Source organism: Periplaneta americana, chromosome 13 (assembly GCF_040183065.1).
Source record: "Periplaneta americana isolate PAMFEO1 chromosome 13, P.americana_PAMFEO1_priV1, whole genome shotgun sequence".
Taxonomy (NCBI): domain Eukaryota; kingdom Metazoa; phylum Arthropoda; class Insecta; order Blattodea; family Blattidae; genus Periplaneta; species Periplaneta americana.
Genome location: NC_091129.1, coordinates 147,498,909 through 147,521,638, shown reverse-complemented (window position 1 = coordinate 147,521,638; position 22,730 = coordinate 147,498,909). Strand labels below are relative to the sequence as shown.

The 22,730-nt window shown below is 34.5% G+C and overlaps 1 protein-coding gene across 1 annotated transcript in view; it reads left to right on the top strand.

Moving 5' to 3' along the window:
- The window catches only part of Kap-alpha1 (karyopherin alpha1), a 37,478-nt gene extending 18,742 nt beyond the window's left edge, over positions 1-18,736 (top strand). The window contains exons 5-8 of the mRNA XM_069844441.1: positions 2,872-3,135; positions 7,656-7,860; positions 11,965-12,268; positions 15,756-18,736. Of these exons, the coding sequence (XP_069700542.1) occupies positions 2,872-3,135; positions 7,656-7,860; positions 11,965-12,268; positions 15,756-15,946 (964 nt within the window). The 3' untranslated portion in view covers positions 15,947-18,736. The remainder of the gene's footprint in view (positions 1-2,871; positions 3,136-7,655; positions 7,861-11,964; positions 12,269-15,755) is intronic.
- Positions 18,737-22,730: the final 3,994 nt, after the last annotated feature.

Genomic DNA, 22,730 nt, shown 5'->3' with positions numbered 1-22,730 from the left:
CATTTTCCCAAAGGACTATTCAAAAGAAGACAGACATTATAGAGAATACGTGTGCTCGTTCAGTGCAGCTCAATACAACAATATGCATTGGTTGGCAGGGTCGAAAGAAACTAAATAAACTGTTTTGTTGGCCATGTTTGTTATATTATATCGAACTTCTACATCTGATAAGCGAATATGATCCATGACTCATAATGATTTCATAATTAAAAAATAAATTATTTGTGTGGGTCTGATTATTTTTATTAATTATGAATTATTATATCCTCCCATCTTCCCCTATGAATAAAAGAGCAAGCCTAACTTTCGTGACTAGCATTCGCCCCTGGTGGACATATTTAAAAAATGACGGAATATTGTTATTCTTAAGTGGTAGTCGTCATCTTCTTCTTCTTTTATAATCCTAAATGAACACTTACAGTCTACAAAAATTTTTCTTTCCTTCTCTTCATGAAGCCCCCTAATGATTTTCTCCCTTTTAGTTTTTAAGTCAAGATTACTCTAACGATTCTTACTCTGAACATTCGGTTTGAAAGCATTGTAAACATGTTGACACGTTCTCCTTGCTAGCAACTAGCTGCAGTAGTTGGAGGAAAATTCTTAAGCTTGAAGTCTGTAAATAGAAACTGTATAGTCTAAATGAACGTAACTTTGGTAAACAACAGTTGACTAGTGCCTTAAATGAAATAATATAAATTAATGTAAGAAATAATATTGTGCACTTGTTAGAACTCTGTTTTGTGATTATTTATATTAAAAACATAAAATCTAAATACATTACATATTCATTATGAGGTCTCGCCCACCTCATTGAATATTACACAACTACTATGAAGTAACCAATGTGTACTATTACTATTTAATACGAGAAAAATTCGTACTGGCACCGGGAATCGAACCCAGGACCTCTCAGCTCTGCGCGCTAAGCGCTCTTTCCAACTGAGCTATGCCGGGACACGACACACAGCGCCGGCTGAACCCCTCTCGTAATGCTTTTTACGGCCTTACTACCTGCATTTGAGACGATACACGTCATATATGCCGGTGCCATGTGTCGTGTCCCAGCTTAGCTCAGTTGGAAAGAGCGCTCAGCGCGCAGAGCTGAGAGGTCCTGGGTTCGATTCCCGGTGCCGGTACGAATTTTTCTCGTATTAAATAGTAATAATACACATTGGCTACTTCATAGTAGTCGTGTAACATTCAGTGAGGTGGGGGAGACCTCATAATGAATATGTAATGTATTAACTGTTAGCAGTTTTCACAAACTGATGTTGAATATGGCCATAAAGTCATTTAAATATGCGCTCCTGCATATATGACTTGTATCATCTCAAATGCAGGTAGTAAGGCCATAAAAAGCATTAGGAGAGGGGTTCAGCCGGCGCCATGTGTCGTGTCCCGGTATAGGTCAGTTGGAAAGAGCGCTCAGCGCACAGAGCTGAGAGGTCCTGGGTTCGATTCCCGGTGCCGGTACGAATTTTTCTCGTATTAAATAGTAATAATACACATTGGCTACTTCATAGTAGTCGTGTAACATTCAGTGAGGTGGGGGAGACCTCATAATGAATATGTAATGTATTAACTGTTAGCAGTTTTCACAAACTGATGTTGAATATGGCCATAAAGTCATTTAAATATGCGCTCCTGCATATATGACTTGTATCATCTCAAATGCAGGTAGTAAGGCCATAAAAAGCATTAGGAGAGGGGTTCAGCCGGCGCCATGTGTCGTGTCCCGGTATAGGTCAGTTGGAAAGAGCGCTCAGCGCGCAGAGCTGAGAGGTCCTGGGTTCGATTCCCAGTGCCGGTACGAATTTTTCTCGTATTAAATAGTAACAATACACATTGGCTACTTCATAGTAGTCGTGTAACATTCAATGAGGTGGGCGAGACCTCATAATGAATATGTAATGTATTAACTGTTAGCAGTTTTCACAAACTGATGTTGAATATGGCCATAAAGTCATTTAAATATGCGCCGGCATATATGACGTGTATCATCTCAAATGCAGGTAGTAAGGCCATAAAAAGCATTACGAGAGGGGTTCAGCCGGCGCCGTGTGTCGTGTCCCGGCATAGCTCAGTTGGAAAGAGCGCTCAGCACGCAGAGCTGAGAGGTCCTGGGTTCGATTCCCGGTGCCGGTACGAATTTTTCTCGTATTAAATAGTAATAATAAAATCTAAAGTTAGTTACAGAATATGTACTAGCTTCATTTCCTTACTTATCTATGTAAAAAAAGGAAGTAAGCCACAGCAATCAGGTGATTACTGTGCTCGCCATTGGATCAGATCCCAAGTTTGCATATGCAAACCTAGCTTCATAAAATCTTAGTATGACTTCCTTCAGAAGAAAAGAAAAGCTGAGGTTCTGTGTCATAGATTTACGTAACATAAAAATAAAATCCTGTCTCTGATAGTACTCTAAATGAAATTTACTGGCCATACCATGTTAAAATCCACCTCTGCTAATTACCATTCTCATCTTTCATCCGGTAATGGATTCTGCTTTACAGGTGCCATCACTTCAGAAATGGAATTCAACATTGTCATATTAGTAGAAACTAGGCAGGTTGTAGTTGATGATTTTATGTCAAGATTTTGAAAACCAATTAGGGCCTAAATTAATGTGGCATATAGGACTTCTACTCTAACCAAACACTGATTAAAACAATTATTTGTAATAACAGAAAATATTAATATTCTCAAGTTCTTGATGAAATATATTATCCTACAAATAATATGCATACTGTAAATCTCTATAAATTTGTTATTATTTATTGATTTAGTTACCATTATAATTGATATTTGTTAATGAAATACATAATTGGTATATATTAATTTCCAGATTTTTATAATATTTACATTTCACAGACTCCTGAGCAAATCAACGCGCCTCTCAATGACCCGCAATGCTGTGTGGGCTTTGTCAAATCTGTGTCGTGGAAAGAATCCGCCTCCTGAATTTCCAAAAGTTTGTCCATGCCTGCCTGTGCTGTCCCGCCTATTGTTCCACTCAGATGCTGATGTCCTGGCTGATGCATGCTGGGCTCTTTCATACCTCTCAGACGGACCAAATGACAAGATTCAAGCTGTAATTGATGCTGGTGTTTGTAGGCGATTGGTTGAACTTCTTATGTAAGTACCTTTCATTTTTGTGATTATAAATATTCACTCATCTTGGCATGTTATTTTAAAAAGTTTTATATTAGTCGAAATTGTGCTCCTTAAGTTTAAACTAAGGAAAAAATCCATCCTATGTCCTGTACACTGGTCGAAATTTTATGAAAAAATTCCTTCCCTAAGATTCGGACCAGCACTTTGTCTAAAACAATTCCAGGCTTCATGCCTTTGACCACGATACTGACACGTGATCTTCTTCAATGATACGATATGTTAGAGGAACCAAATTGTAAAATGTGCAAAACGTTATGTGAAGGAAGTATGTATCACCTTTGTGTCACTCTTTTTACTGTGTTATAGTTACTGAAAGTTACATCTCTGTTTGTGTATGGGCTATTCCATATGAAATCGATCAGAAAAATCTTCGCATTTTTTTATACTCTAATTTTTTCCATACTTACACAAGGTGCTGAGGGGAGTGCATTTTCAAAAATATACTATCGAAAGTCAAACGGTTTTCGTATTATTGAGCGACAAATTTAGCATATTTTATAAAAACAAGCCTCTTTCAGCACTCAGAACTCTGGAACCATTTGCTGCAGAACATTGAACAAGAGCTTATTTTGAAGCTGACATTTGGTAGGTTATGTTAAGAAGTAATCCTTATTTTTATTGTACACAGAGAGACAGATAATGTGATTTTACTTGCTTTTAGGCATTTTGGCCTTTTGTAAAAATGTAAAAAAATATTGAGAAAAAACCTTGCATTATTAAGAGGGATTCGGCATTGTTTGCTTAGTGGTACAGCAATAAGTTTCGAGGGTATTAAATACATTATTTTCACACGCCTAGACTTGAACGGTGCAGTACCGCAGGCACTGGCCGAGAGCTGAAGATAAGCGAGCATTGGGCGTCATTTTACTCCTGTGTTTATGAAAACTTGTGATAAAGCTAGCCATGACTGCTAGACGACACATCACGTGTTTATGTCTCCTGGCCTTGCTTCCCTCGGCTAGCTCCCGTCTCACAGTCAGCTGGTTAGTTCACACACATACTATTTATTTTCTTTATTTGATATTTTCAATACTTTCTTATCAACATACCATCAGTAAAAAATATGTGTTTATTTGTACTTTCAAACTGGAATCTAACTATATATTTTTAAAATATTTTTTCCTAACCAAAGCCGTCTTAATGAGGAAAAATCTAAATTTCTCCATTTCCATAAAAAGTAAGAAAATCTGTTTATATCTCAATATAAACTTTAATTTCTCAGCATCAAAATAAACCATGATTTTGATCATTAGGTGAAAGGGTTTCGGAGCCACAACAGTTTAAAGTTGCTAATTTTATGAAAATACGATAAATTTAAATATTTTAAATTTAAACACTATGAAGTTCTGATGCCTCAAACTTTGCACAAAGCATTGTATCACAGTTCTCTACGTACAAAAAAAATTTCATTGTATTTAGAAATTGTAAGGTCAATTTTCTCTTATATTTCAGTTGACTTGAGATGGAATAGCTCATATACTGATTGATTCCAGATTGTTGTTTTTGTGCACCTTCACTTGTTGACACATAGCTTAGCTTTTTTCATACCATTTTCTGTTTTCATTTTTAATCCAAAAGATTTGTAAATACTGTAGTGTACTTGTTCTGTGAACATATTCTGTCTCTCTACATATTCATTGTAAGCTACAATGAAACATTCTCTCTTATAGCTCTATCAAGTTTTTTTGCAAATCATGTATGTGCTCTGGTGATGGTGGTTGTTGTTGTTGTTTTGGACGCTATAATCAAACTTTCTTCACTTATTAACAGTTTCTTTAACTATATTCTGTCCCGCACTGTGGCATCGTGATCTAAGGCATTCTGTCTTGGACTTGTGTTACGCTAGTTCGAGTCTTCATGGGGGAAGAAATTTTCTCATGAAATTTCGGCCATTGTATGATTGTATGGACCGGTGCCCATCCAGCATTGTGATGCACTTGAGGAGGTACAATAGGTAGCGAAAATCTGGTTTCGTAAACCAGCTGTAATGACTGGGGGGATCATCATGCTAACCACATGATACCTTCATTCTGGTTGGATGATCGTCTACCTCTCCTTCGGCATGTGGACGTGAGACCAGCAGCCAGCTGGTCGGTCTTGGTTCTTCATGTGCTGTAGTGCCAGACGATTTACTTTACTTTTTTTTTTTTAACTATATTATGTATTGGCAATATGATTTCATTTTTCAATTTTCTTAATTTTTTCTGCTATCATATTAGCTACTTTAATGTTCGTGTTATGAAACTTTCCCCTATTCTTAGAAATATTTTAGTTGTAAATTCGGCTGCAATTTTCTTAATTTACTTGGTTTTGTTGTTGGGTTTTTATTCAACTTCACAAATACATCTCATATTTTGTGTTAAATAAGTTGGGAAGTTTATCATTGGTTACCTATATCTAATCCTCTTCAGTTTTTTGTAGTTCTATGCTTCTTCTTTAAAAAAAAATATAATTGTCCATGTGTACATTGCAATAACCACTATGACAGTTACTTAAATATTTTGCAATCCTAATTTGAAAATCGTTGGTATTTGTCTTAAGTGACTCGAGTAGCCAATGAACCAATATAACTGCTTTCTGCTTCCAATTTTATGAATTTCATTCTAAATGCTTAATATTTTTTAATTGCATTGTTTTCCGTATTTTTTTATTTTATCGTCATTGTCTGTTTCCTTGGAATTTCTTCAACATTTAGGGTTTGAGGTGCCACCATGCATACCTCATTTCAGACTGTCAGAAATTCCCATTTCAGTCTCTATAGACCATAGACTTTCAGCACAGGCATTAAATTAATTACCGGTAACACTTACAGTGAAGAATATCATCCTTAAAGTGTCGGTACCATATTATTATTATTATTATTATTATTATTATTATTATTATTATTATTATTATTATTATTATTTATTATCTATTATTTATTATTATTATTTATTATTATTTATTATTATTTATTATTTATTATTATTATTATTATTATTATTATTATTATTATTATTATTATAAAATATAACTATCACCTAAAAAATTTATTAATTAACAGAAAAGATTGTATTAGAGACCTTGGTGTATTAATTGACAATAAATTATATTTTCACACTCACATTGATTATATTTATAACCATGCAATAAGAATGTTAGGAATAATTCGGTCAATTACTTATTCTTTTTCAACACCTGACTCTCTTTTAATACTATACTATACATTAGTGAGATCGAAACTCGAATATGCATCTGTAGTTTGGAACTCTATTACTAATTCTGATTCGGCTAAACTTGAAAATATTCAAAGGAAATTTATTTCATTATGTTCTTACCGATTCCTGCCTAATAGCTCTGAGTATAACTATGATCAAAAATGCGAGCACTTTAAATGTCGAAGCCTGTATGCCAGACGTCATGATCTCGATTACTTATTCTTATGCAAGGTCCTTAAAGGTGACATTAATAGTCAATCTTTCTTAAATAGTGTCAGCCTTCGTATTCCTATGAAGGACATGAGACATCACAAACTCTTCTATATTAGAAATTCTAAATCTTCCTCGCCGGTCTCCAGATGTATTAAACATGCTAACTTACATGTAGGCGATTTCGATCCATTCAATGTATAGAAGTATTAGGACATGGCAATGTCTTTGTTAATATTAATTGCATTATCTTTCTACACATTTTGGTAATACTTTTGTGTGAATCAACTCTTTTCCTTAAAATATAATAGTATTAATCCTTGTAAACTAATCATTGTAAACCTTGTTCTTTTTTGTTGTTATCTCTATTATGTAATGTGTACCATAGTTGTTCATTTTATTGCATTATTTGTATCACTGTGCTGGACTTTTATTGGCCTATGGCTGTTGTCCAGCACATAAATATCAATAAATAAATAAATAAATTATTATTATTATGATTATATTATTATTATTATTATTATTATTATTATTATTATTATTATTATTATTATTATTATTATTATTATTATTATTTGGTCTTCACTCATTGAATCATCCACAGAAGCTCTTCTAATCATTTGAAGAGTTTCCGTAGATGAATGCCGAAGTTGGAAACAAAATTTGTTGCAGATATGCTGATTTACTTGCTCAGTATTGTGACTGTGATAGTCACACAGTACTAAATGGCTTTTCATTGCCAACCCAGTAGTCTCATTGTGGAGTGACTGTTCACGCATGCCCTGTGACTAGTTGCTGAGTTAAATCAAAGTCACACAGTGAGTTCTAGAGATATTCAAAATGGCTACTTACTCTCTCAGATTTTTAATGTCTGATCTTTAAGATATTTCGCCCAATTGTAATCATCCATCTTATATGATGTTATTTTTAGTCACATTTGAAGTTATGAGGAAACCTGCTTTTATAATCTAAGGAAGACATGCTTGAACTTCTTTGGCAAGATTGTTGATTTACTCTAATTATGCAGAATTATTTTGTGGTGATTTGAAAGAACATACTGTCTTTTCATGACAGGCACAACCAACACAACGTGGTGTCAGCAGCTTTGAGAGCTGTGGGCAACATAGTGACTGGAGATGATGTACAGACTCAAGTTATTCTCAACTGTTCAGCATTGCCGTGCCTGCTGCACCTCTTAGCATCACCAAAGGAATCTATTAGGAAAGAAGCCTGCTGGACAATATCTAATATTACAGCTGGAAATAGGCAACAGATTCAGGTTAGTTCTACAAGTTCTGCCTGGAAACAGAACACAAGTTATAAGAAATATGTTAATGTTGTATTTGTATTTGTGAAGAAAGAATGGTGCAACTCATCGTGTAGGGGAGTAGTGGGTACAGTGAGACACAAAATATTAAGACATATGTATGCAAGTGATAATTCAAGTATTTTTAAAATCAAGTGCAATAGAATAGTACATTATCCAACGAGCCTATAATGAAGGTAATTAAGAAGTGAGTATGGATATTTATGAAATGAGCGCAAGCGAGTTTCATAATTTTCATACGAGCTTCTTAATTACCATTATAGGCGAGTTTCATACGACTTTTTATGCTCGACCATATTTCTAACTTGATATTATTAATTTTATTTTATCTGACCTGGAGCAATGTCCCGTATTTTGTGAGATGTGCGCAGACGCGAAAGTATTGATTTTTCCCGAGGAACAGATGTCCACCTTGACCTTGCTAGGCCATAAGAACTTACAGAGATAACATTGAAATAAAATTAGACATTGAAAAACGAGATGACAAATTGGATTTATTTGAATATTATTTACAATTAACGCTAATTATTATAGTAACAGAACATAACCTTCTGCGACAGTATTGGATTTCCAGCCTCCATGACTTTTCGCTAATTCTCTTTCGATTGCATATCCGAGAATAATCGATACTTACGGTTTTATAACGGTAGAAAGCTGACCTGTCATTGGCTGAACAGTTGTAACCTGAGTCGTCATTGGCTGAAAGACCTGACCTTTAATGAGTAGGTGTACTTTAATGACATGCATTAAAGGTCTGCTACCAGGTGTATAATTACTACATTTCGGCATGGTCGAGCATAAATATACATTAAAACATGGAGTATAATAATACATAAACATGTTAATAGATAAAGGACATAATATACAATACGTGTTTGTCAAAAAATGCAAATGTCTCACTGTTCCCATTCAGGAGGGTACAGTGAGACACCACAGTGTCTATTAACGGACATTGAAATGTTTTACATTTATTTCAAAAGAAAACAAAAACTTGCTGTCTCTTTATCTTTACATGTTCTGTAGGCTTATTTAGAATCATTTTTATGTCTGTCTTCGAAACCATTGAAACATCTGGAACTTTTGGAAAAATGAATTTCCCATGGCATTTCAAACTTTTGCGAAAAAATTAAATGAATTTTTGGTGACAACAAAGCTTATAATTATAAGAATTTAATGTAATTCTTTATTATTTTTTAACATTTTCTTAAATTTTGTGAATTTTTTCCCCACCTCTGGCTACTAGCAACAGGCATCTATAATGAACACCGATCAAAATACCCCTCATTTCTCGTGAAAAACAACAACTGAATAGACTATAGTGGACTTTATGTTGTCAGCAAACAGCTGAATACATTAAGAAGATTGATTGATTAAATTTTGTGAATAATTTTTTTATTTATGAAACCATTAAAATGTAATGTATCCATTATTTTAAGCTACAGTTCCTAAATTGGTTACTAGTATGTTCATTTTTAATGTTAGTTACTGGTAAATGTAATATAAGTACAGTTTGTTTTTGCAAATCATTGGTACATGGGAACAGTGAGACGTCTCAGTGTACCCTTCAATGGCATGTCTCACTGTTCCCTTTACGCATAGTTCATTTAAAAATGACGCCATCACTTCAAAATTAAAACAAGAAAGACGAAACCTTGCCAAACATAATCTCAAATACCATAGTATTAGGTAACAAAACATTCATATTTATATCTCATTTGTATATCTAATATAACCTTCATTAAACACAAGCCAAAATTTTACTTCTAGAGTGAAAAATTACGAATTAGTTTTTCATCACTAACCTTTATAACTAGAATCAAATCGAGTATGAAAATACTGTTACTTTACTCATGCAACATACAACGCCACTGTTACCAACATCTCAACATTAAAATTTATCATCTAATAAAAACTGTCTCACTGTTCTCCCTGTCTTACTGTACCCACTTCTCCCCTACTGCAACCTAAGGTCAATTATGTGTTTATCGAGCCATTGGTTGAAATAATACAATGTTTTTCACGTACAAATTGGCCAGTCACATAGCAGATCTGGCTGTGGTAACCAGAACTCTCACTCCCGAGCAGTTGGATAAAATATTTATGAAACTGAAACCACTAACAATTACAGATGCTGTAATGTGTACTTGTCTCGTGGCATTATTGCAACACAAAATCCAAAACACTTGTAACACGTAGACACTCAATCACTTTCGAACTCGACACAAGCTTGGGTAAGACTGAGGAATGGACAAAAGTAAGCCAAGGTCGAGGAGCTGCAAGTCAGATCACACTCTGCCATGGCATGCCGAGCGGCCAACTCATACGTGAAAGGCACTGTAAAAACAATGATGCGCCTCAGTGATGTTTGAGAAAGAGGTTTCAAGAACTTATAAGAAATGTTCGAATCTGAGAGCAGAGAAATATTCACATCCACACAAAATGTGGGATATTTCCTCTGCATACTGATGGCCCTGCAAAAGGTGAAGGTGTCTCTTTAAGAGACTGTGCCCTGTTAAGAGACCAACACTTTACACTGATAATCAGACATTACCTGGTAATCTCTGTCCCAGGCAGAAGGCTCAGTACAATGAGTGTCTCGAGGGGATTGTTCATCAGACTTTATCTTAGTGCCATTCAGCCATTGCACGATACTTACACCTTGACCTCTGTTACTCCACTGCTTACCTCCCAATATAATTCTCCTTTTGATCATAATTATAATTACTGTATATTAGCAATTCCGAAGCGGGTGAAGGAACTAAGATGTAAATCGAGGCTGACTAGAAGTAGAGTAACGCAAGTAGGAGATAGTTCAGGGAGCAGTGATGAAGGAAGAGGGGAAAGCAAGGTGAAAAAACAGTATGACTTAAGGAAATGGTATGGAGGGGAAATAAATCGTGAGAGAAGAAAACTAAGACCTAAAAAGTAGCTATGTGGAAAAGGGAGTAGTGTAAAGTGCAAATAATTAGAGAAGTAGAGTGAGGGGGTTACAGTATTTTTGGTATAATGATGGGTTAGGAGTAAAGTAGAGGAAGAATTGATGAAAGACAAGAAAAGACTAGTGGAAGAATTGCAATTATAAATTAAAAATAAGTAATGTCCCAATTGACTTGTACGAGAGGCGTGTAAAACGGGAAGACGACACTGTATACTAATAATGTGAAGTGCCGCCTCACCGAAAGGTATATTGCTTGAAGACAAATATATACATTCATACAATTACTATATATATATAATTATAGTTAATAGTTAATCATAATATAAAGTTTTATAGAGAAGATCTTTTTTACTATTAATTCATAGTTAAAAAAGTACATGTTCACAGAAGAATGTACTTTTTTTAACTATGAATTAAGAGTATTCATGGGCATGCCACATTTTGTTGAGGGAGTTTTTTAAAGGGATATGTCTTGAACTTTTGGTGACCACTATAAAAATGATATGTAGACTCGCATATAAAATATGTAGTACCTTAACTTGAGAATTATATGAAGTAGACCCTATTAGATCCATACCAGAAAGACACAAATCTAGAATTATTCTACAAGTATTAATATTTCGTACAGTAGAAACTCGATTATCTGGATGCGAAGACCCCATCTTTTTTTTTTCTCTCTCTCTCTCTTACTACTGTACTGTATGTTGATGTGTTACGTAAATGGGAGAGAAAGGGAGTGATAGTCGCTTGTTTACTTCTGTGAAGCGGCTGACCCTCGCAAAAAAGATGAAGACTATCCAGCAAAAGAAAATTAGCTATTTCTTCTAACCAGGCTAGATTTCAAGCTTTGAGACTTCATACTGTAATTGTTCATAAACGTTTTGTTGTACAGTACGTTTATTTTATTACTGTTCATGTACTGTACATGCATTGCAATAAAGTTTATGTAGCATTTTGAAATTCTTGTTATATTGATTTAAAATTTTGATTTTGATTATCCGGACGACCCCTGGTTCCAATTAGTCTGGATAATCGAGTTTCTACTGTATTTGTTAAAGTTGTGTAAAATTTCATTACAAGAGATCTTACGTCTTTCTTTCTGTCATTTTATATTTCAGTCAGTAATTGATGCAAATATTTTCCCTGTTCTTATTGACATACTTGGGAAAGCTGAATTCAAAACTCGGAAGGAGGCAGCATGGGCAATAACCAATGCTACATCAGGAGGAACAGCTGAACAAATACGATATCTGGTTGATCAAGGTTGTATTCCTCCTCTTTGTGACCTTCTGACAGTTATGGATGCGAAGATCGTTCAAGTTGCTCTTAATGGCTTAGAAAATATTTTGAGGCTAGGAGATCAGGATGCAAAAACACATGGGAGTATCAATCCATATGCTGTGCTAATTGAGGAGTGCTATGGTGAGTTGAAAGTAGAATTAACACTGCTTTATTGAACTAGGTTGTTCATACTGTTGCATGTCCTAAGTGCTATTTTCTATTGTATATGAGACTGTATCCTTTACGTGTGATTATTCTCAGTAATTTTGGTAAATGGCATCCTATATTAAAATTTGCATATTCCGAATCTCCATTAAATTTTACGTGTAAATGTGTAAAAATTTTACCCATTTGATGTGTTTTAACTATTTATTGTTTCATTGACTTCAAACTTGAGAAAAAATAAGTACGTATGTAAAATCATGTTGAGTAGGCCGTAAAAATAAACAAAACACTATGACTGACCAAACTTTACATCAGATGCTCAAAATGAGGACCATTCACAGCCAAACAATGTTCCAGTCTATCACGGAAACAGAGAGTGATGGGCTATTCCATATGAAATCGATCAGTAAAAAACCTCGCATTTTTTTATACTCTAATTTTTCCCCTATTTATAGAAGGTGCTGAGGAGAGTGCATTTGCAAAAATATACTATCGAAAGTCAAACGGTTTTCGTATTATTGAGCGGCAAATTTAGCGTATTTTATAAAAACAAGCCTCTTTCAGCGCTCAGAACTCTGCAACCATTTACTGTAGAACATTGAACGGGAGCTTATTCTGAAGCTGACATTTGGTAGTTTATGATAAGAAGTAATCCTTATTTTTATTGTACACAGAGAGACAGATAATCTGATTTTACTTGCTTTTAGGCGTTTTGGCCATTTGTAAAAATGTAAAAAAATATTTAGAAAAAACCTTGCATTATTAAGAGGAATTCGGCATTGTTTGCTTAGTAGTACGCCAATAAGTTTCGAGGATATTAAATAAATTATTTTCACACGCCTAGACTTGAACGGCGCAGTACTGCAGGCACTGGCCGAGAGCTGAAGATAAGCGAGCGTTGGGCGTCATTTTACTCCTGTGTTTATGAAAACTTGTAATAAAGCTAGCCCAGCTATGCGCTACTAGACGAAACATCACGTGTTTGTCTCCTGGCCTTGCTTGTCTCGGCTAGGTCCCGTCTCACAGTCAGCTGGTTAGTTCACGCGTGTACTATTTATTTTCTTTATTTGATATTTTCAATACTTTCATATCAACATACCATCAGTAAAAAATATGTGTTTATTTGTACTTTCAATGCGGAATCTAACTATATATTTTTAAAATATTTTTTTGGTGGCAAAGCCGTCTTAATGAGGAAAAATCTAAATTTCTCCATTTCCATAAAAAGTAAGAAAATCTGTTCATATGTCAATATAAACTTTAATTTCTCAGCATCAAAATAAACCATGATTTTGATCATTGGGTGAAAGGGTTTCAGAGCTACAACAGTTTAAATTTGCTAATTTTATGAAAATACGATAAATTTAAATATTTTTAATTTAAACATTATGAAGTTCTGATGCCTCAAACTTTGCACAAAGCATTGTATCACAGTTCTCTACGTACAAAAAAAGTTTCATTGTATTTAGAAATTGTAATGTCAATTTTCTCTATATTTCAGTCGATTTGAGATGGAATAGCTCGTGGGATATTGTTTGGCTGTGAGTGGTTCTCATTTTGAGCATTTGTAGTAAAGTTTGGTTAGTCATAGTGTTTTGTTTATTTTTATGGACTACTCAACATGATTTTACATACTCATTTATTTCAAGTTTGAAGTCCACAAAACAAGTTTAATAAATAAACATGAAATGAATGAATAGAGCAAATTTCTACACATTCATATGTAAAATGTAATGAATATTCGGAATATGTAAATTTTAATGTAGAGTCGACCTGGTTGGTGAGTTGGTATAGCACTGGCCTTCTATGCCCGAGGTTGCGGGTTCGATCTCGGGCCAGGTCGATGGCATTTAAGTGTGCTTAAATGCGACAGGCTCATGTCAGTAGATTTACTGGCATGTAAAAGAACTCCTGCGGGACAAAATTCTGGCACATCCGGCGATGCTGATATAACCTTTGCAGTTGCGAGCGTCGTTAAATAAAACATAACATTTTTTTTTTAATGTAGAGTATCATTAAAAAAAAAACTTTACTGTCACACCCTGTATGCCTGAATAACTTTCTTTCGAACACTGGTATCATATTGTAGGTTTATCTCCAACAACTTGTGTATAATTTTTTTTTTTTATGAAATTAAAATTTAAGAAGTAACAGTTCTTTTATTATTATATCTCTGACGGTACGTGACAGGAAATTTCAAATGACTTATCATAGTCATGGGCATCAGAGCATTAAAAAGCATTGCAAACTTCTGTTTATCTCTCTTCCCCTCTACCCCAAATGTGTTATCATAATACAAGATCTGTATTAGCAATATTCCATACTTTTCACCCTGTATAATGCAATTGATGGTCACCTTTATATTTAGACAGCAGTTAATATGTGAATGAATAATTGTCTGCACTGGACTCCCTGTGGGGTATGGTTGTGGGGAATATGAAATGTACTGTATTAGTAGACAATTTTGGATCTAGGATTTGAAATACTGAACAGATATGTCTAATAAGTTATAATGTTCATGTCAATATGATACATTTATTGGTAAATAGTGTAGATATTTTCTCAACATTTCGTTTTACTGTTAATTTCTCATCATACTATGTATAAGGAGAGAGTATGTTGTTGTTTTCTAATGCCAGGCATTTGACAATAAAGTCATTTGACCTCTTGCACTCCAATATTTTTCAAAGATATTATCATGACCAGCCACTGAAGCACAGATTTTGAGGTGTTCCGAATCCATTTCTTGGTTTGAGTTGCACAATGGGCAGTTAGGGGACTGATATATTCCAATTCTATGCAGGTGTTTGGCCAAACAATCATGGCCTGTTGCCAATCTAAACGCAGCTACAGACGATTTTCGTGGTAAATCGGGAATTAATTGTGGATTTTGATGCAGAGAGTTCCATTTTTTCCCTTGGGATTGAGTTATCAAATTTTGTTTGTTAAAGTCTAAGTACGTAGATTTAATAAATCTCTTCACAGAGTAATACGTGGATTTAGTAACAGGTCTGTAAGTAGCAGTGCTGCAGAGTATAATGATGCTGCAAAAAGAAAAACGAATTTCGCTATTTTTATTTATTCATTCAACATGACAAATGATGGTACATCACCCTAAAAAGATTTTATCAGAGAAATTATTTTACATAATTATGCCTCCATCAAAAACTTCTTCCGACAAAAATTCTAATTTCTTAAAAATTAACATTGTTTTACCATTGCGAAACAAGCAAAAAAGAAACTTCATTTTACTATAAAAAGGTGATTATGTACAGAATTACGCTTCCAATTGAAAACTTCTTTAAACAAAAATTTTATAGCTGTTAGAGAAATAAAATACTATATTTGTCTGAAAACCTTATTTTCTATAAATTAACAAGAGAAGGTAGCAAACAGGAACAACAAGTAATTATAAATTACTGTATGAAAGTCAATACTGTAGTTTTGCATAATTATTTTTCAGGTCTCGACAAGATAGAATTTCTGCAGTCTCATGAAAACATGGAAATTTATCAGAAAGCTTTTGATATCATTGAGCATTACTTTGGTAGTGAAGAGGAAGATTCACGAGTTGCTCCTTCAGTTGATCAAGATGCACAACAGTATCAGTTCAATGCAGATCAGAGTGTTCCTATGGGTGGATTCCAATTCTGAACAGCCTGTTCAGCGTCTGGCCGATTTATGCCCATGGGCTAGTCGCTGCTTACGTAGGAGTTTAATTTATCAAAGAAAAGACTAAAATATCCCTTCAAGAAGTGGAAGTATAAGAAGAAATATATTATCAGTAATAAGAGAAAACTAACAACGATTTTAAAAAGGCAGTGATCCAAGGGTGATAAAAAAAGATAAAAAGAACGCGGTTTCCTTTGATTGGTAAAATGACAGCCTGAAACATACACATTCGTATGGTAAAATGACAGCGTGAAACATGCACATTCGTATTTATCATTAAAAACACCAAAGTAAGTATTGATATCCATTAACTTTAAAATTTCCATCCATTCATATCAAGTTTTACTATTATCGGACTTTGTGTGTCTGTTACGTGGAATGGTAAAGATATCTGCAAGATGATCTACCAGAGTTTAGTTTTCTCTTAATTACAAGTAAACAGAATGATGAGTAAGAAAAGGTTGCCTGTGCAGTCAGTGTTTGATGGATTCTTGTCACCTTGCTGTACGCAGGTTACTGAAATGTTCACTGATTGTATTTAGAAAACCAGACAAACCTGAGTAATTTCTTTATAGTCTGGCTTGTTATCAAGTCACCTTCGCTGTAACTGTAAAGTACTTGATAACTTGTAATAGTAGCTCATCTATAGTAGATACCATACCAACGGTTAAAATTAAGTCAAGTTTAAATCCTATTTTCCACTCCAGATAGGGTGGTTGTGGTTAGTGCTATGTCAGACTTTGAATGGATATTCTATACAGGGAAATGCTAAGGCAACGACTTTTGCCCCATCCTCTCCCCTTGATATAGAAATAACTTCACCTCATTATGAATTCCTGCTGAGATGAAAGGTGGTAAGATTGTTGGTATAAAAAATCTAAAAAAAAAAGGAAGGAATGTTTGGCTTACCTTCAAAAAATGATTTGGTAGAATGTGGTGAACATGATTCGGCTTTGATATTGATCAGAATCATATCATGTTGAGATAATGTTTCTTAAAAAATAAATTAAAAGGTGAACAAAACAAATTATTCTTCTACCTAGACAGACTAGTGCAGGATTCATTTAGTGTTCATTTTGTTATATATATATTTTCTCTTATTCTTGCTAGCTTCAATTGAAATATGAAGTATAATGTTCGTCTCCTGTCTGGTCAGCCATTTAGGTTACGTTATTTTCCTCGTCAAAGCATTCTAATGAGTCCGCTTCACAGTTCTTACTCTTCAAACACCCCGCCCGAGGCCTGTGTCAGATTTGAAGATCAATTTGCGGGAATATTTCCAAGACTATTTTTGTGTTATGTTTTTATTGTTTGTGTAATAAACATTTTTCTTGTAGTCTAGTTAAGTTATTCGAGACTTTCACATTGCAGAATGTGGTAAGTATGTTTATAAAGACGCTTTCCATAATTTAAAATACAGGTATGTGATTAATGAGTAGTAATTCCCAGTTTATACAGTATACAAATTTGACACAGGTCTTTTTCCTTCCATGTGTACCTTGACAATTATAAGATGAAATAAAAGGCACGACTTGATATGTGTGACTATAGACCTCGACTATGCTCTAGCACATAACAATTGCCGCCATAATGTTGGGAGGCAAGTGTGGTAAAGCCAATAGGACTCTTGTAACCGACATACAGGAGAATATGACTGAATTAAATATATTTACAACAGTTCAAGAGAAGGTGGGCAGCTGATCTCTATACGAGAGAAATTAACAGCTGAGTACAATAAATATTCACTGTATTAAATTCAACGACTGAAGGTAAATAAATCCTGCAATAAATGTGAAACCAAATCAATTCTCCATTTAATATCTTGAGATTTTTTATTTGTATATTGTTTTGATACCACTTGGTGCTCTGAAGACTTTCTCTCCTTATCTGTAAATAATAATACTTCGAAATATGGAAAGACGATCCATCTTGTAAAAAAGATTAGTGCAGAAACATAGTATTTATTATGTGCATTTGACTGAATCGAGGCCCGATAAGTTTTGGATTTTTTAGTTCTCAACATATTGATTGACTTCCCAGATCCAGCTTCGATGAAGGATCTTGATACTGTTGTGGAAGAAACATGGATTAATATTATCATCAACTCTGACACAACAATGAGACTAGAATAATCTGAACCAAGACTGTTTCTCTCTTACTTCTGTGACTGAAGACAAGTGAATATATACTACATAATTACGTATTGTATGCAGTATGTTAAAATGGCATATTATCGGGAAATTATTGTGAAAACTGTTTTTTGTAATTTTTAATAAATTAATCTGTGATAAGTCTAATGTTTTGAAAGATTTCATCCTTCCGAGATGAGATTAAAGGACAGTGAAATATTGTTTGCTTTGAACATACTGTCTACAAATGGCCAGAAACTTTGTAGAACTGAATTTGTAGAAACTGAAGTTAATGTTGAAGAAATTTGGATTCTAATTTTTATGAAAAAAAAAAATTAAAGAACATTGAATTTCTGAAATTAAAAAAAGAAAAAAAGAAGAAGAAATCTTGTGGGAGTGTAAATCCGAAGTTCAGTAACTGCCTTCGAAACCAGAACTAGTCAAGTGTCACCTCATTAAGGAATAAAAAATTCTAATATTATTTCTCACTATGTTGCTAATGGTTTGTACTCCCATAAAATCTTTAAACTGAAGTAAAATTTAATGTAAAAAAAAATATTAAATCAGGAGAGAAAAAAATGTGTATACAAACAGTAAATATATTGCTTCAAATAAATTGAAATGCTATTCATTATTCGTGTAATGCTTTATTTTTACTGGAATTACCTGTCCCTTGTTATTATAATGGAAGTGAATTTGTGAAAATATGCATGTTTCATAAAGGGCGGAATTCATAGTCATCACTTATAAATGAGTGAACCCTTAAGTGGTTACTTATACCCATTTCTAATTCATAGTTGTTCCTCATTCACATAATGAGTGATTACTTAAGTGAACTGATCTGTGCCCTTAAGTGACCACTCATTTTCAAAATGGATACCGAGAATGATTTTGAGGATTTTGTGGAGTTTGTTGAACGAAATACGTGTCCCAAAAGGGTATATTAGAGACATGGAGAATCCTCTGGAAATGTATAGTGAACTGGAATTTAAGAAGCGATATCATTTTCGCAAGACCACAGTTGTTGATATTTTAGTGCCTTTAATAGACAATTGCCTGTTTTCTACGATGTCTTTATGCCTTAAAACAAGCTCTCAAAGTCGTTCTTCAGAAAAATTCTTTCCTTTCGGCATACTTATTTTCAGCCAAATTGATCGTTATTTATTTATTTATGTCTATAACAGGGCAAAGCCCCAATTACAATAGACAGTTGATATTTTAAAAAAAAACGTAGAATTGCATATAACATGAAAAATGAGATAAAACAGATACAAATGCAAGATACAAGTGTAATTACAAATTAAAAATGAAAAAAAAAAAACAAACAGATACTACCTAAATAAAAGACACAGATATAGATATGAAAAATACCAAATAAAAATAAATTAAAAAGAGTTGAAATGTAGCTGTAATTGGCAAATTACAGAGTAAATATAACACTATGTTAATAAATTCAATATACAGTATTATATAGTAGGACTAATAGGCTTAATTTATTTATTTAAGAAATTCACTACTACAGAACACATGTTCCAATTAGTAGGATATCTGATTATAACTGTAACTAACATGCAACTAGGATTTAACATATCATGAAACTATTGCTGTATATAACTTATTCAGTACAATAATATTGATAACTCGTTGTTATAGCAACTCCACATGTAGAGCTGCTTTCGATTAGTTCAACAAGAGTCAGCTTTTGTTGTGACGTCATGTCCGGCAGCTGTAAGTGAGCACTCTTTACGTGAAAATAAGTGTTGTCTATGAATTCGGAATTGACTTAAGGGTTCCCTTATTATAAGCAAACACTTATTACTTAATGGTTCACTCATTTTATAAGTGACGACTATGAATTCCACCCATAGTCTCTATTTGTAAGATTAAGGGTCAGTTTTACCAAGTTTTGTTAAATATTTAACATCCCTTTAAAGCAATTTAACAGTAAACTTAACAGAAGCGGTGTTTTTTAAACTATTACTGCTAAAATGTTAAACCATTGTTAATTTCTTTTACACGTTGGCTGCATTTAGTTTTTTATTAATGTTCAATTTTAGTTTTCTGATGTGAAGAATGTCTCACTAGATACAAGATATCTCCAAGCCTGCCCTACGTCACAGAGAGAGGAGAGCGAGATGAACAAAACAAGTGATGCTGCAGGCACAGATTGTTATGCATGTATGTTAAAACTGTAAACATTGCTTCTCTATTCCAGTGAAGTAAATGAGTCAGACAGTGACAGTGGGTGGATGTTTTTAATTTTAGCAATGTGAAGGATTTGTTTTCATATTGTGAATTTTATTAGTAACAACAATGTAATTTATTCGTCACAACAATAATTCCTTTCTACAATTCACCTTAAACGCTCTCGTCAACAATTGGATTTTCACTCAACACAGTATTCGTTATAGCACTCCACTGACGACAATGACAATTTACTTGGACTAGTACGAACAACAATGAACTGTTAATCTTAACTAATATTTACAAAGCACTATTTACAAATCAGAACTATCAGTTCTCAGTTCACAGTTCTTCTATCTCAGTCACTCGAGTTCACAGTATCTCGAACCACAGACCTTCAGAGACAGTTCACTGTACTCGAACTCAGGTCCCTCCAACTGCGGTCCACTGCACTTGAACTCAGGTCCCTCCAACTGCGGTCCACTGCACTTGAACTCAGGTCTTCGGATGCTGATACAGTTGCGGACGCACACTCGAGTCGAACTCCGGTACACAAGACTGGCTTGCTTGCTCTGGCTTTCTCACCGACTGGCTGACTAATCAACTGAAAACTGCTGTCGTTCCTTCGCGTCCTTAATTTATAACCACAGTGACGTAGCCTCGAAAGTTCCACGCGTCTCTAGAGATGGCACTCCAGAAAAATCCAGAGCCCTCTCCTCTCTACCAGCACCAGATGCGCGCGCACTCTCTCTCCACTCTCTCGCCGCGTTGGCCCTTTCCCCTCTCTGCCGCGCGCCATCCCAAAGTGCTCTGCGCGATCTTCTCTCTTGCGGGACGCTGGTCGTGAGTTCGAATCTCACGTCGCTGTCACAATATTTTACATCAGCCCCTTCCTTCCACAGTCAATTTCCAGAAATCGAAATTGTTTGTTACACAGTCATCAGGCTCAGAGATATTCTGTGGCCACTTGTACATGTAAATGATGTCATCCTCCTGCTCAAGGAAATGCAGCAAGGTAGCTAACTCCAAGGCGACCTGAAGGGGAACACGTGTTTACATCTCTTTCTCTTTCCCCTCACTGCTGTCATCAGCAGGTGCAGTAGCCTCCCTTTAAGTTCCAGCTACAATTTCGTCATTGCTACATATTGTGTGTCAGTACAAGGGCTCCTTAATGTTAATTTTCTTCCAGAATCCCATCATTCCACCTTCGTGATCCAGTAGAAGATCTAGCAGTTACCTTCTGTAATGCCTTTTCATTGTAACTATGCCACTCTGGCCTATTGGTTGTATGAGTGATGTCTAGGATGTTTATTTAAGTTGTAAGTTCATTACCTTTCATAACTCTGTTTTAGGCATTTAACATTATAAAATAACTAGTGGCTTGTGCAGCAAATGCTGCAAACTAAGTTCATTAGACGTTCAAATAAACATTTTTCAGATTTATTTTCAATGAAGAATATCAGACATTTTGAAAGTTATTTCCTTCCATAATAATGAAAGATACTCTCTCTCGAGCCAATACTGAAGAGAACCACGCATATAAATATCTACACCACACTGCCATTAAATATATGAAAAAGACCCAACCCCACTTGATTAATAACTATAAAAATATTTGATTTTTAATAATAACAGTAACATATACTATATATACTATATAGCCGCCACTCAGTAAAATATAGAAATCAAAATCTAATTTAAGTTATTCTCTACATATACTTATATAACCCCAAAATGTTTCACTTTCATATCATCAATATAGCATTAATACGTATAATTAATGAAAAATAGTCACATCACGGCATTAACTACAGTAATATTTCATTTCTAATAGTAATAATGTCATCAAACCACCTCACGTTTTGTAGTTTTTAATATCCAATACACAGCTGTACCCAGAAAATTACATACCATAGAATCGAACCTGTAAATTATTTTTAGTAAGTTAAGTTTTTAATAACCAATTTAATATGAGCTCTAAATACGTCAGCATTCTTGCAGATCATGGCCTTCGTGTAATATTGTTTACTGTAGTGTGTGTTTTGTTTTAATCTGAAATGCAACACGGCACTTGATGCTCGCTTCGCTTCTCCTGAATGCAATCAGCTAGTTCTCAAAACTGACGACAGATGGATTTTGGAAAATAGGAAAATTATGTAGGAAAATTGACATTTCACTGAAAACTACAATTTTTCCGAAAAACTTTGGGTTCCAAGCTTCAAAATGAGGGGCCATTTATCAAAATCCGTTCAGCCGTTTTTCTGTAATTTCCATTACCAGTTCAAATTATATATACGAGGCCTGTCTAAAAAGTATCCGACCTTTAGCCAGAAAAAATATTTCAAATACCTGACGGGGCTGGGACCCTAATCCCCTTCAAAGTAGGCCCCTTGTGCTTGCACACACTTAGCCCACCGATCCTTCCACTGCCGGAAACACCTCTGGAAGTCCTT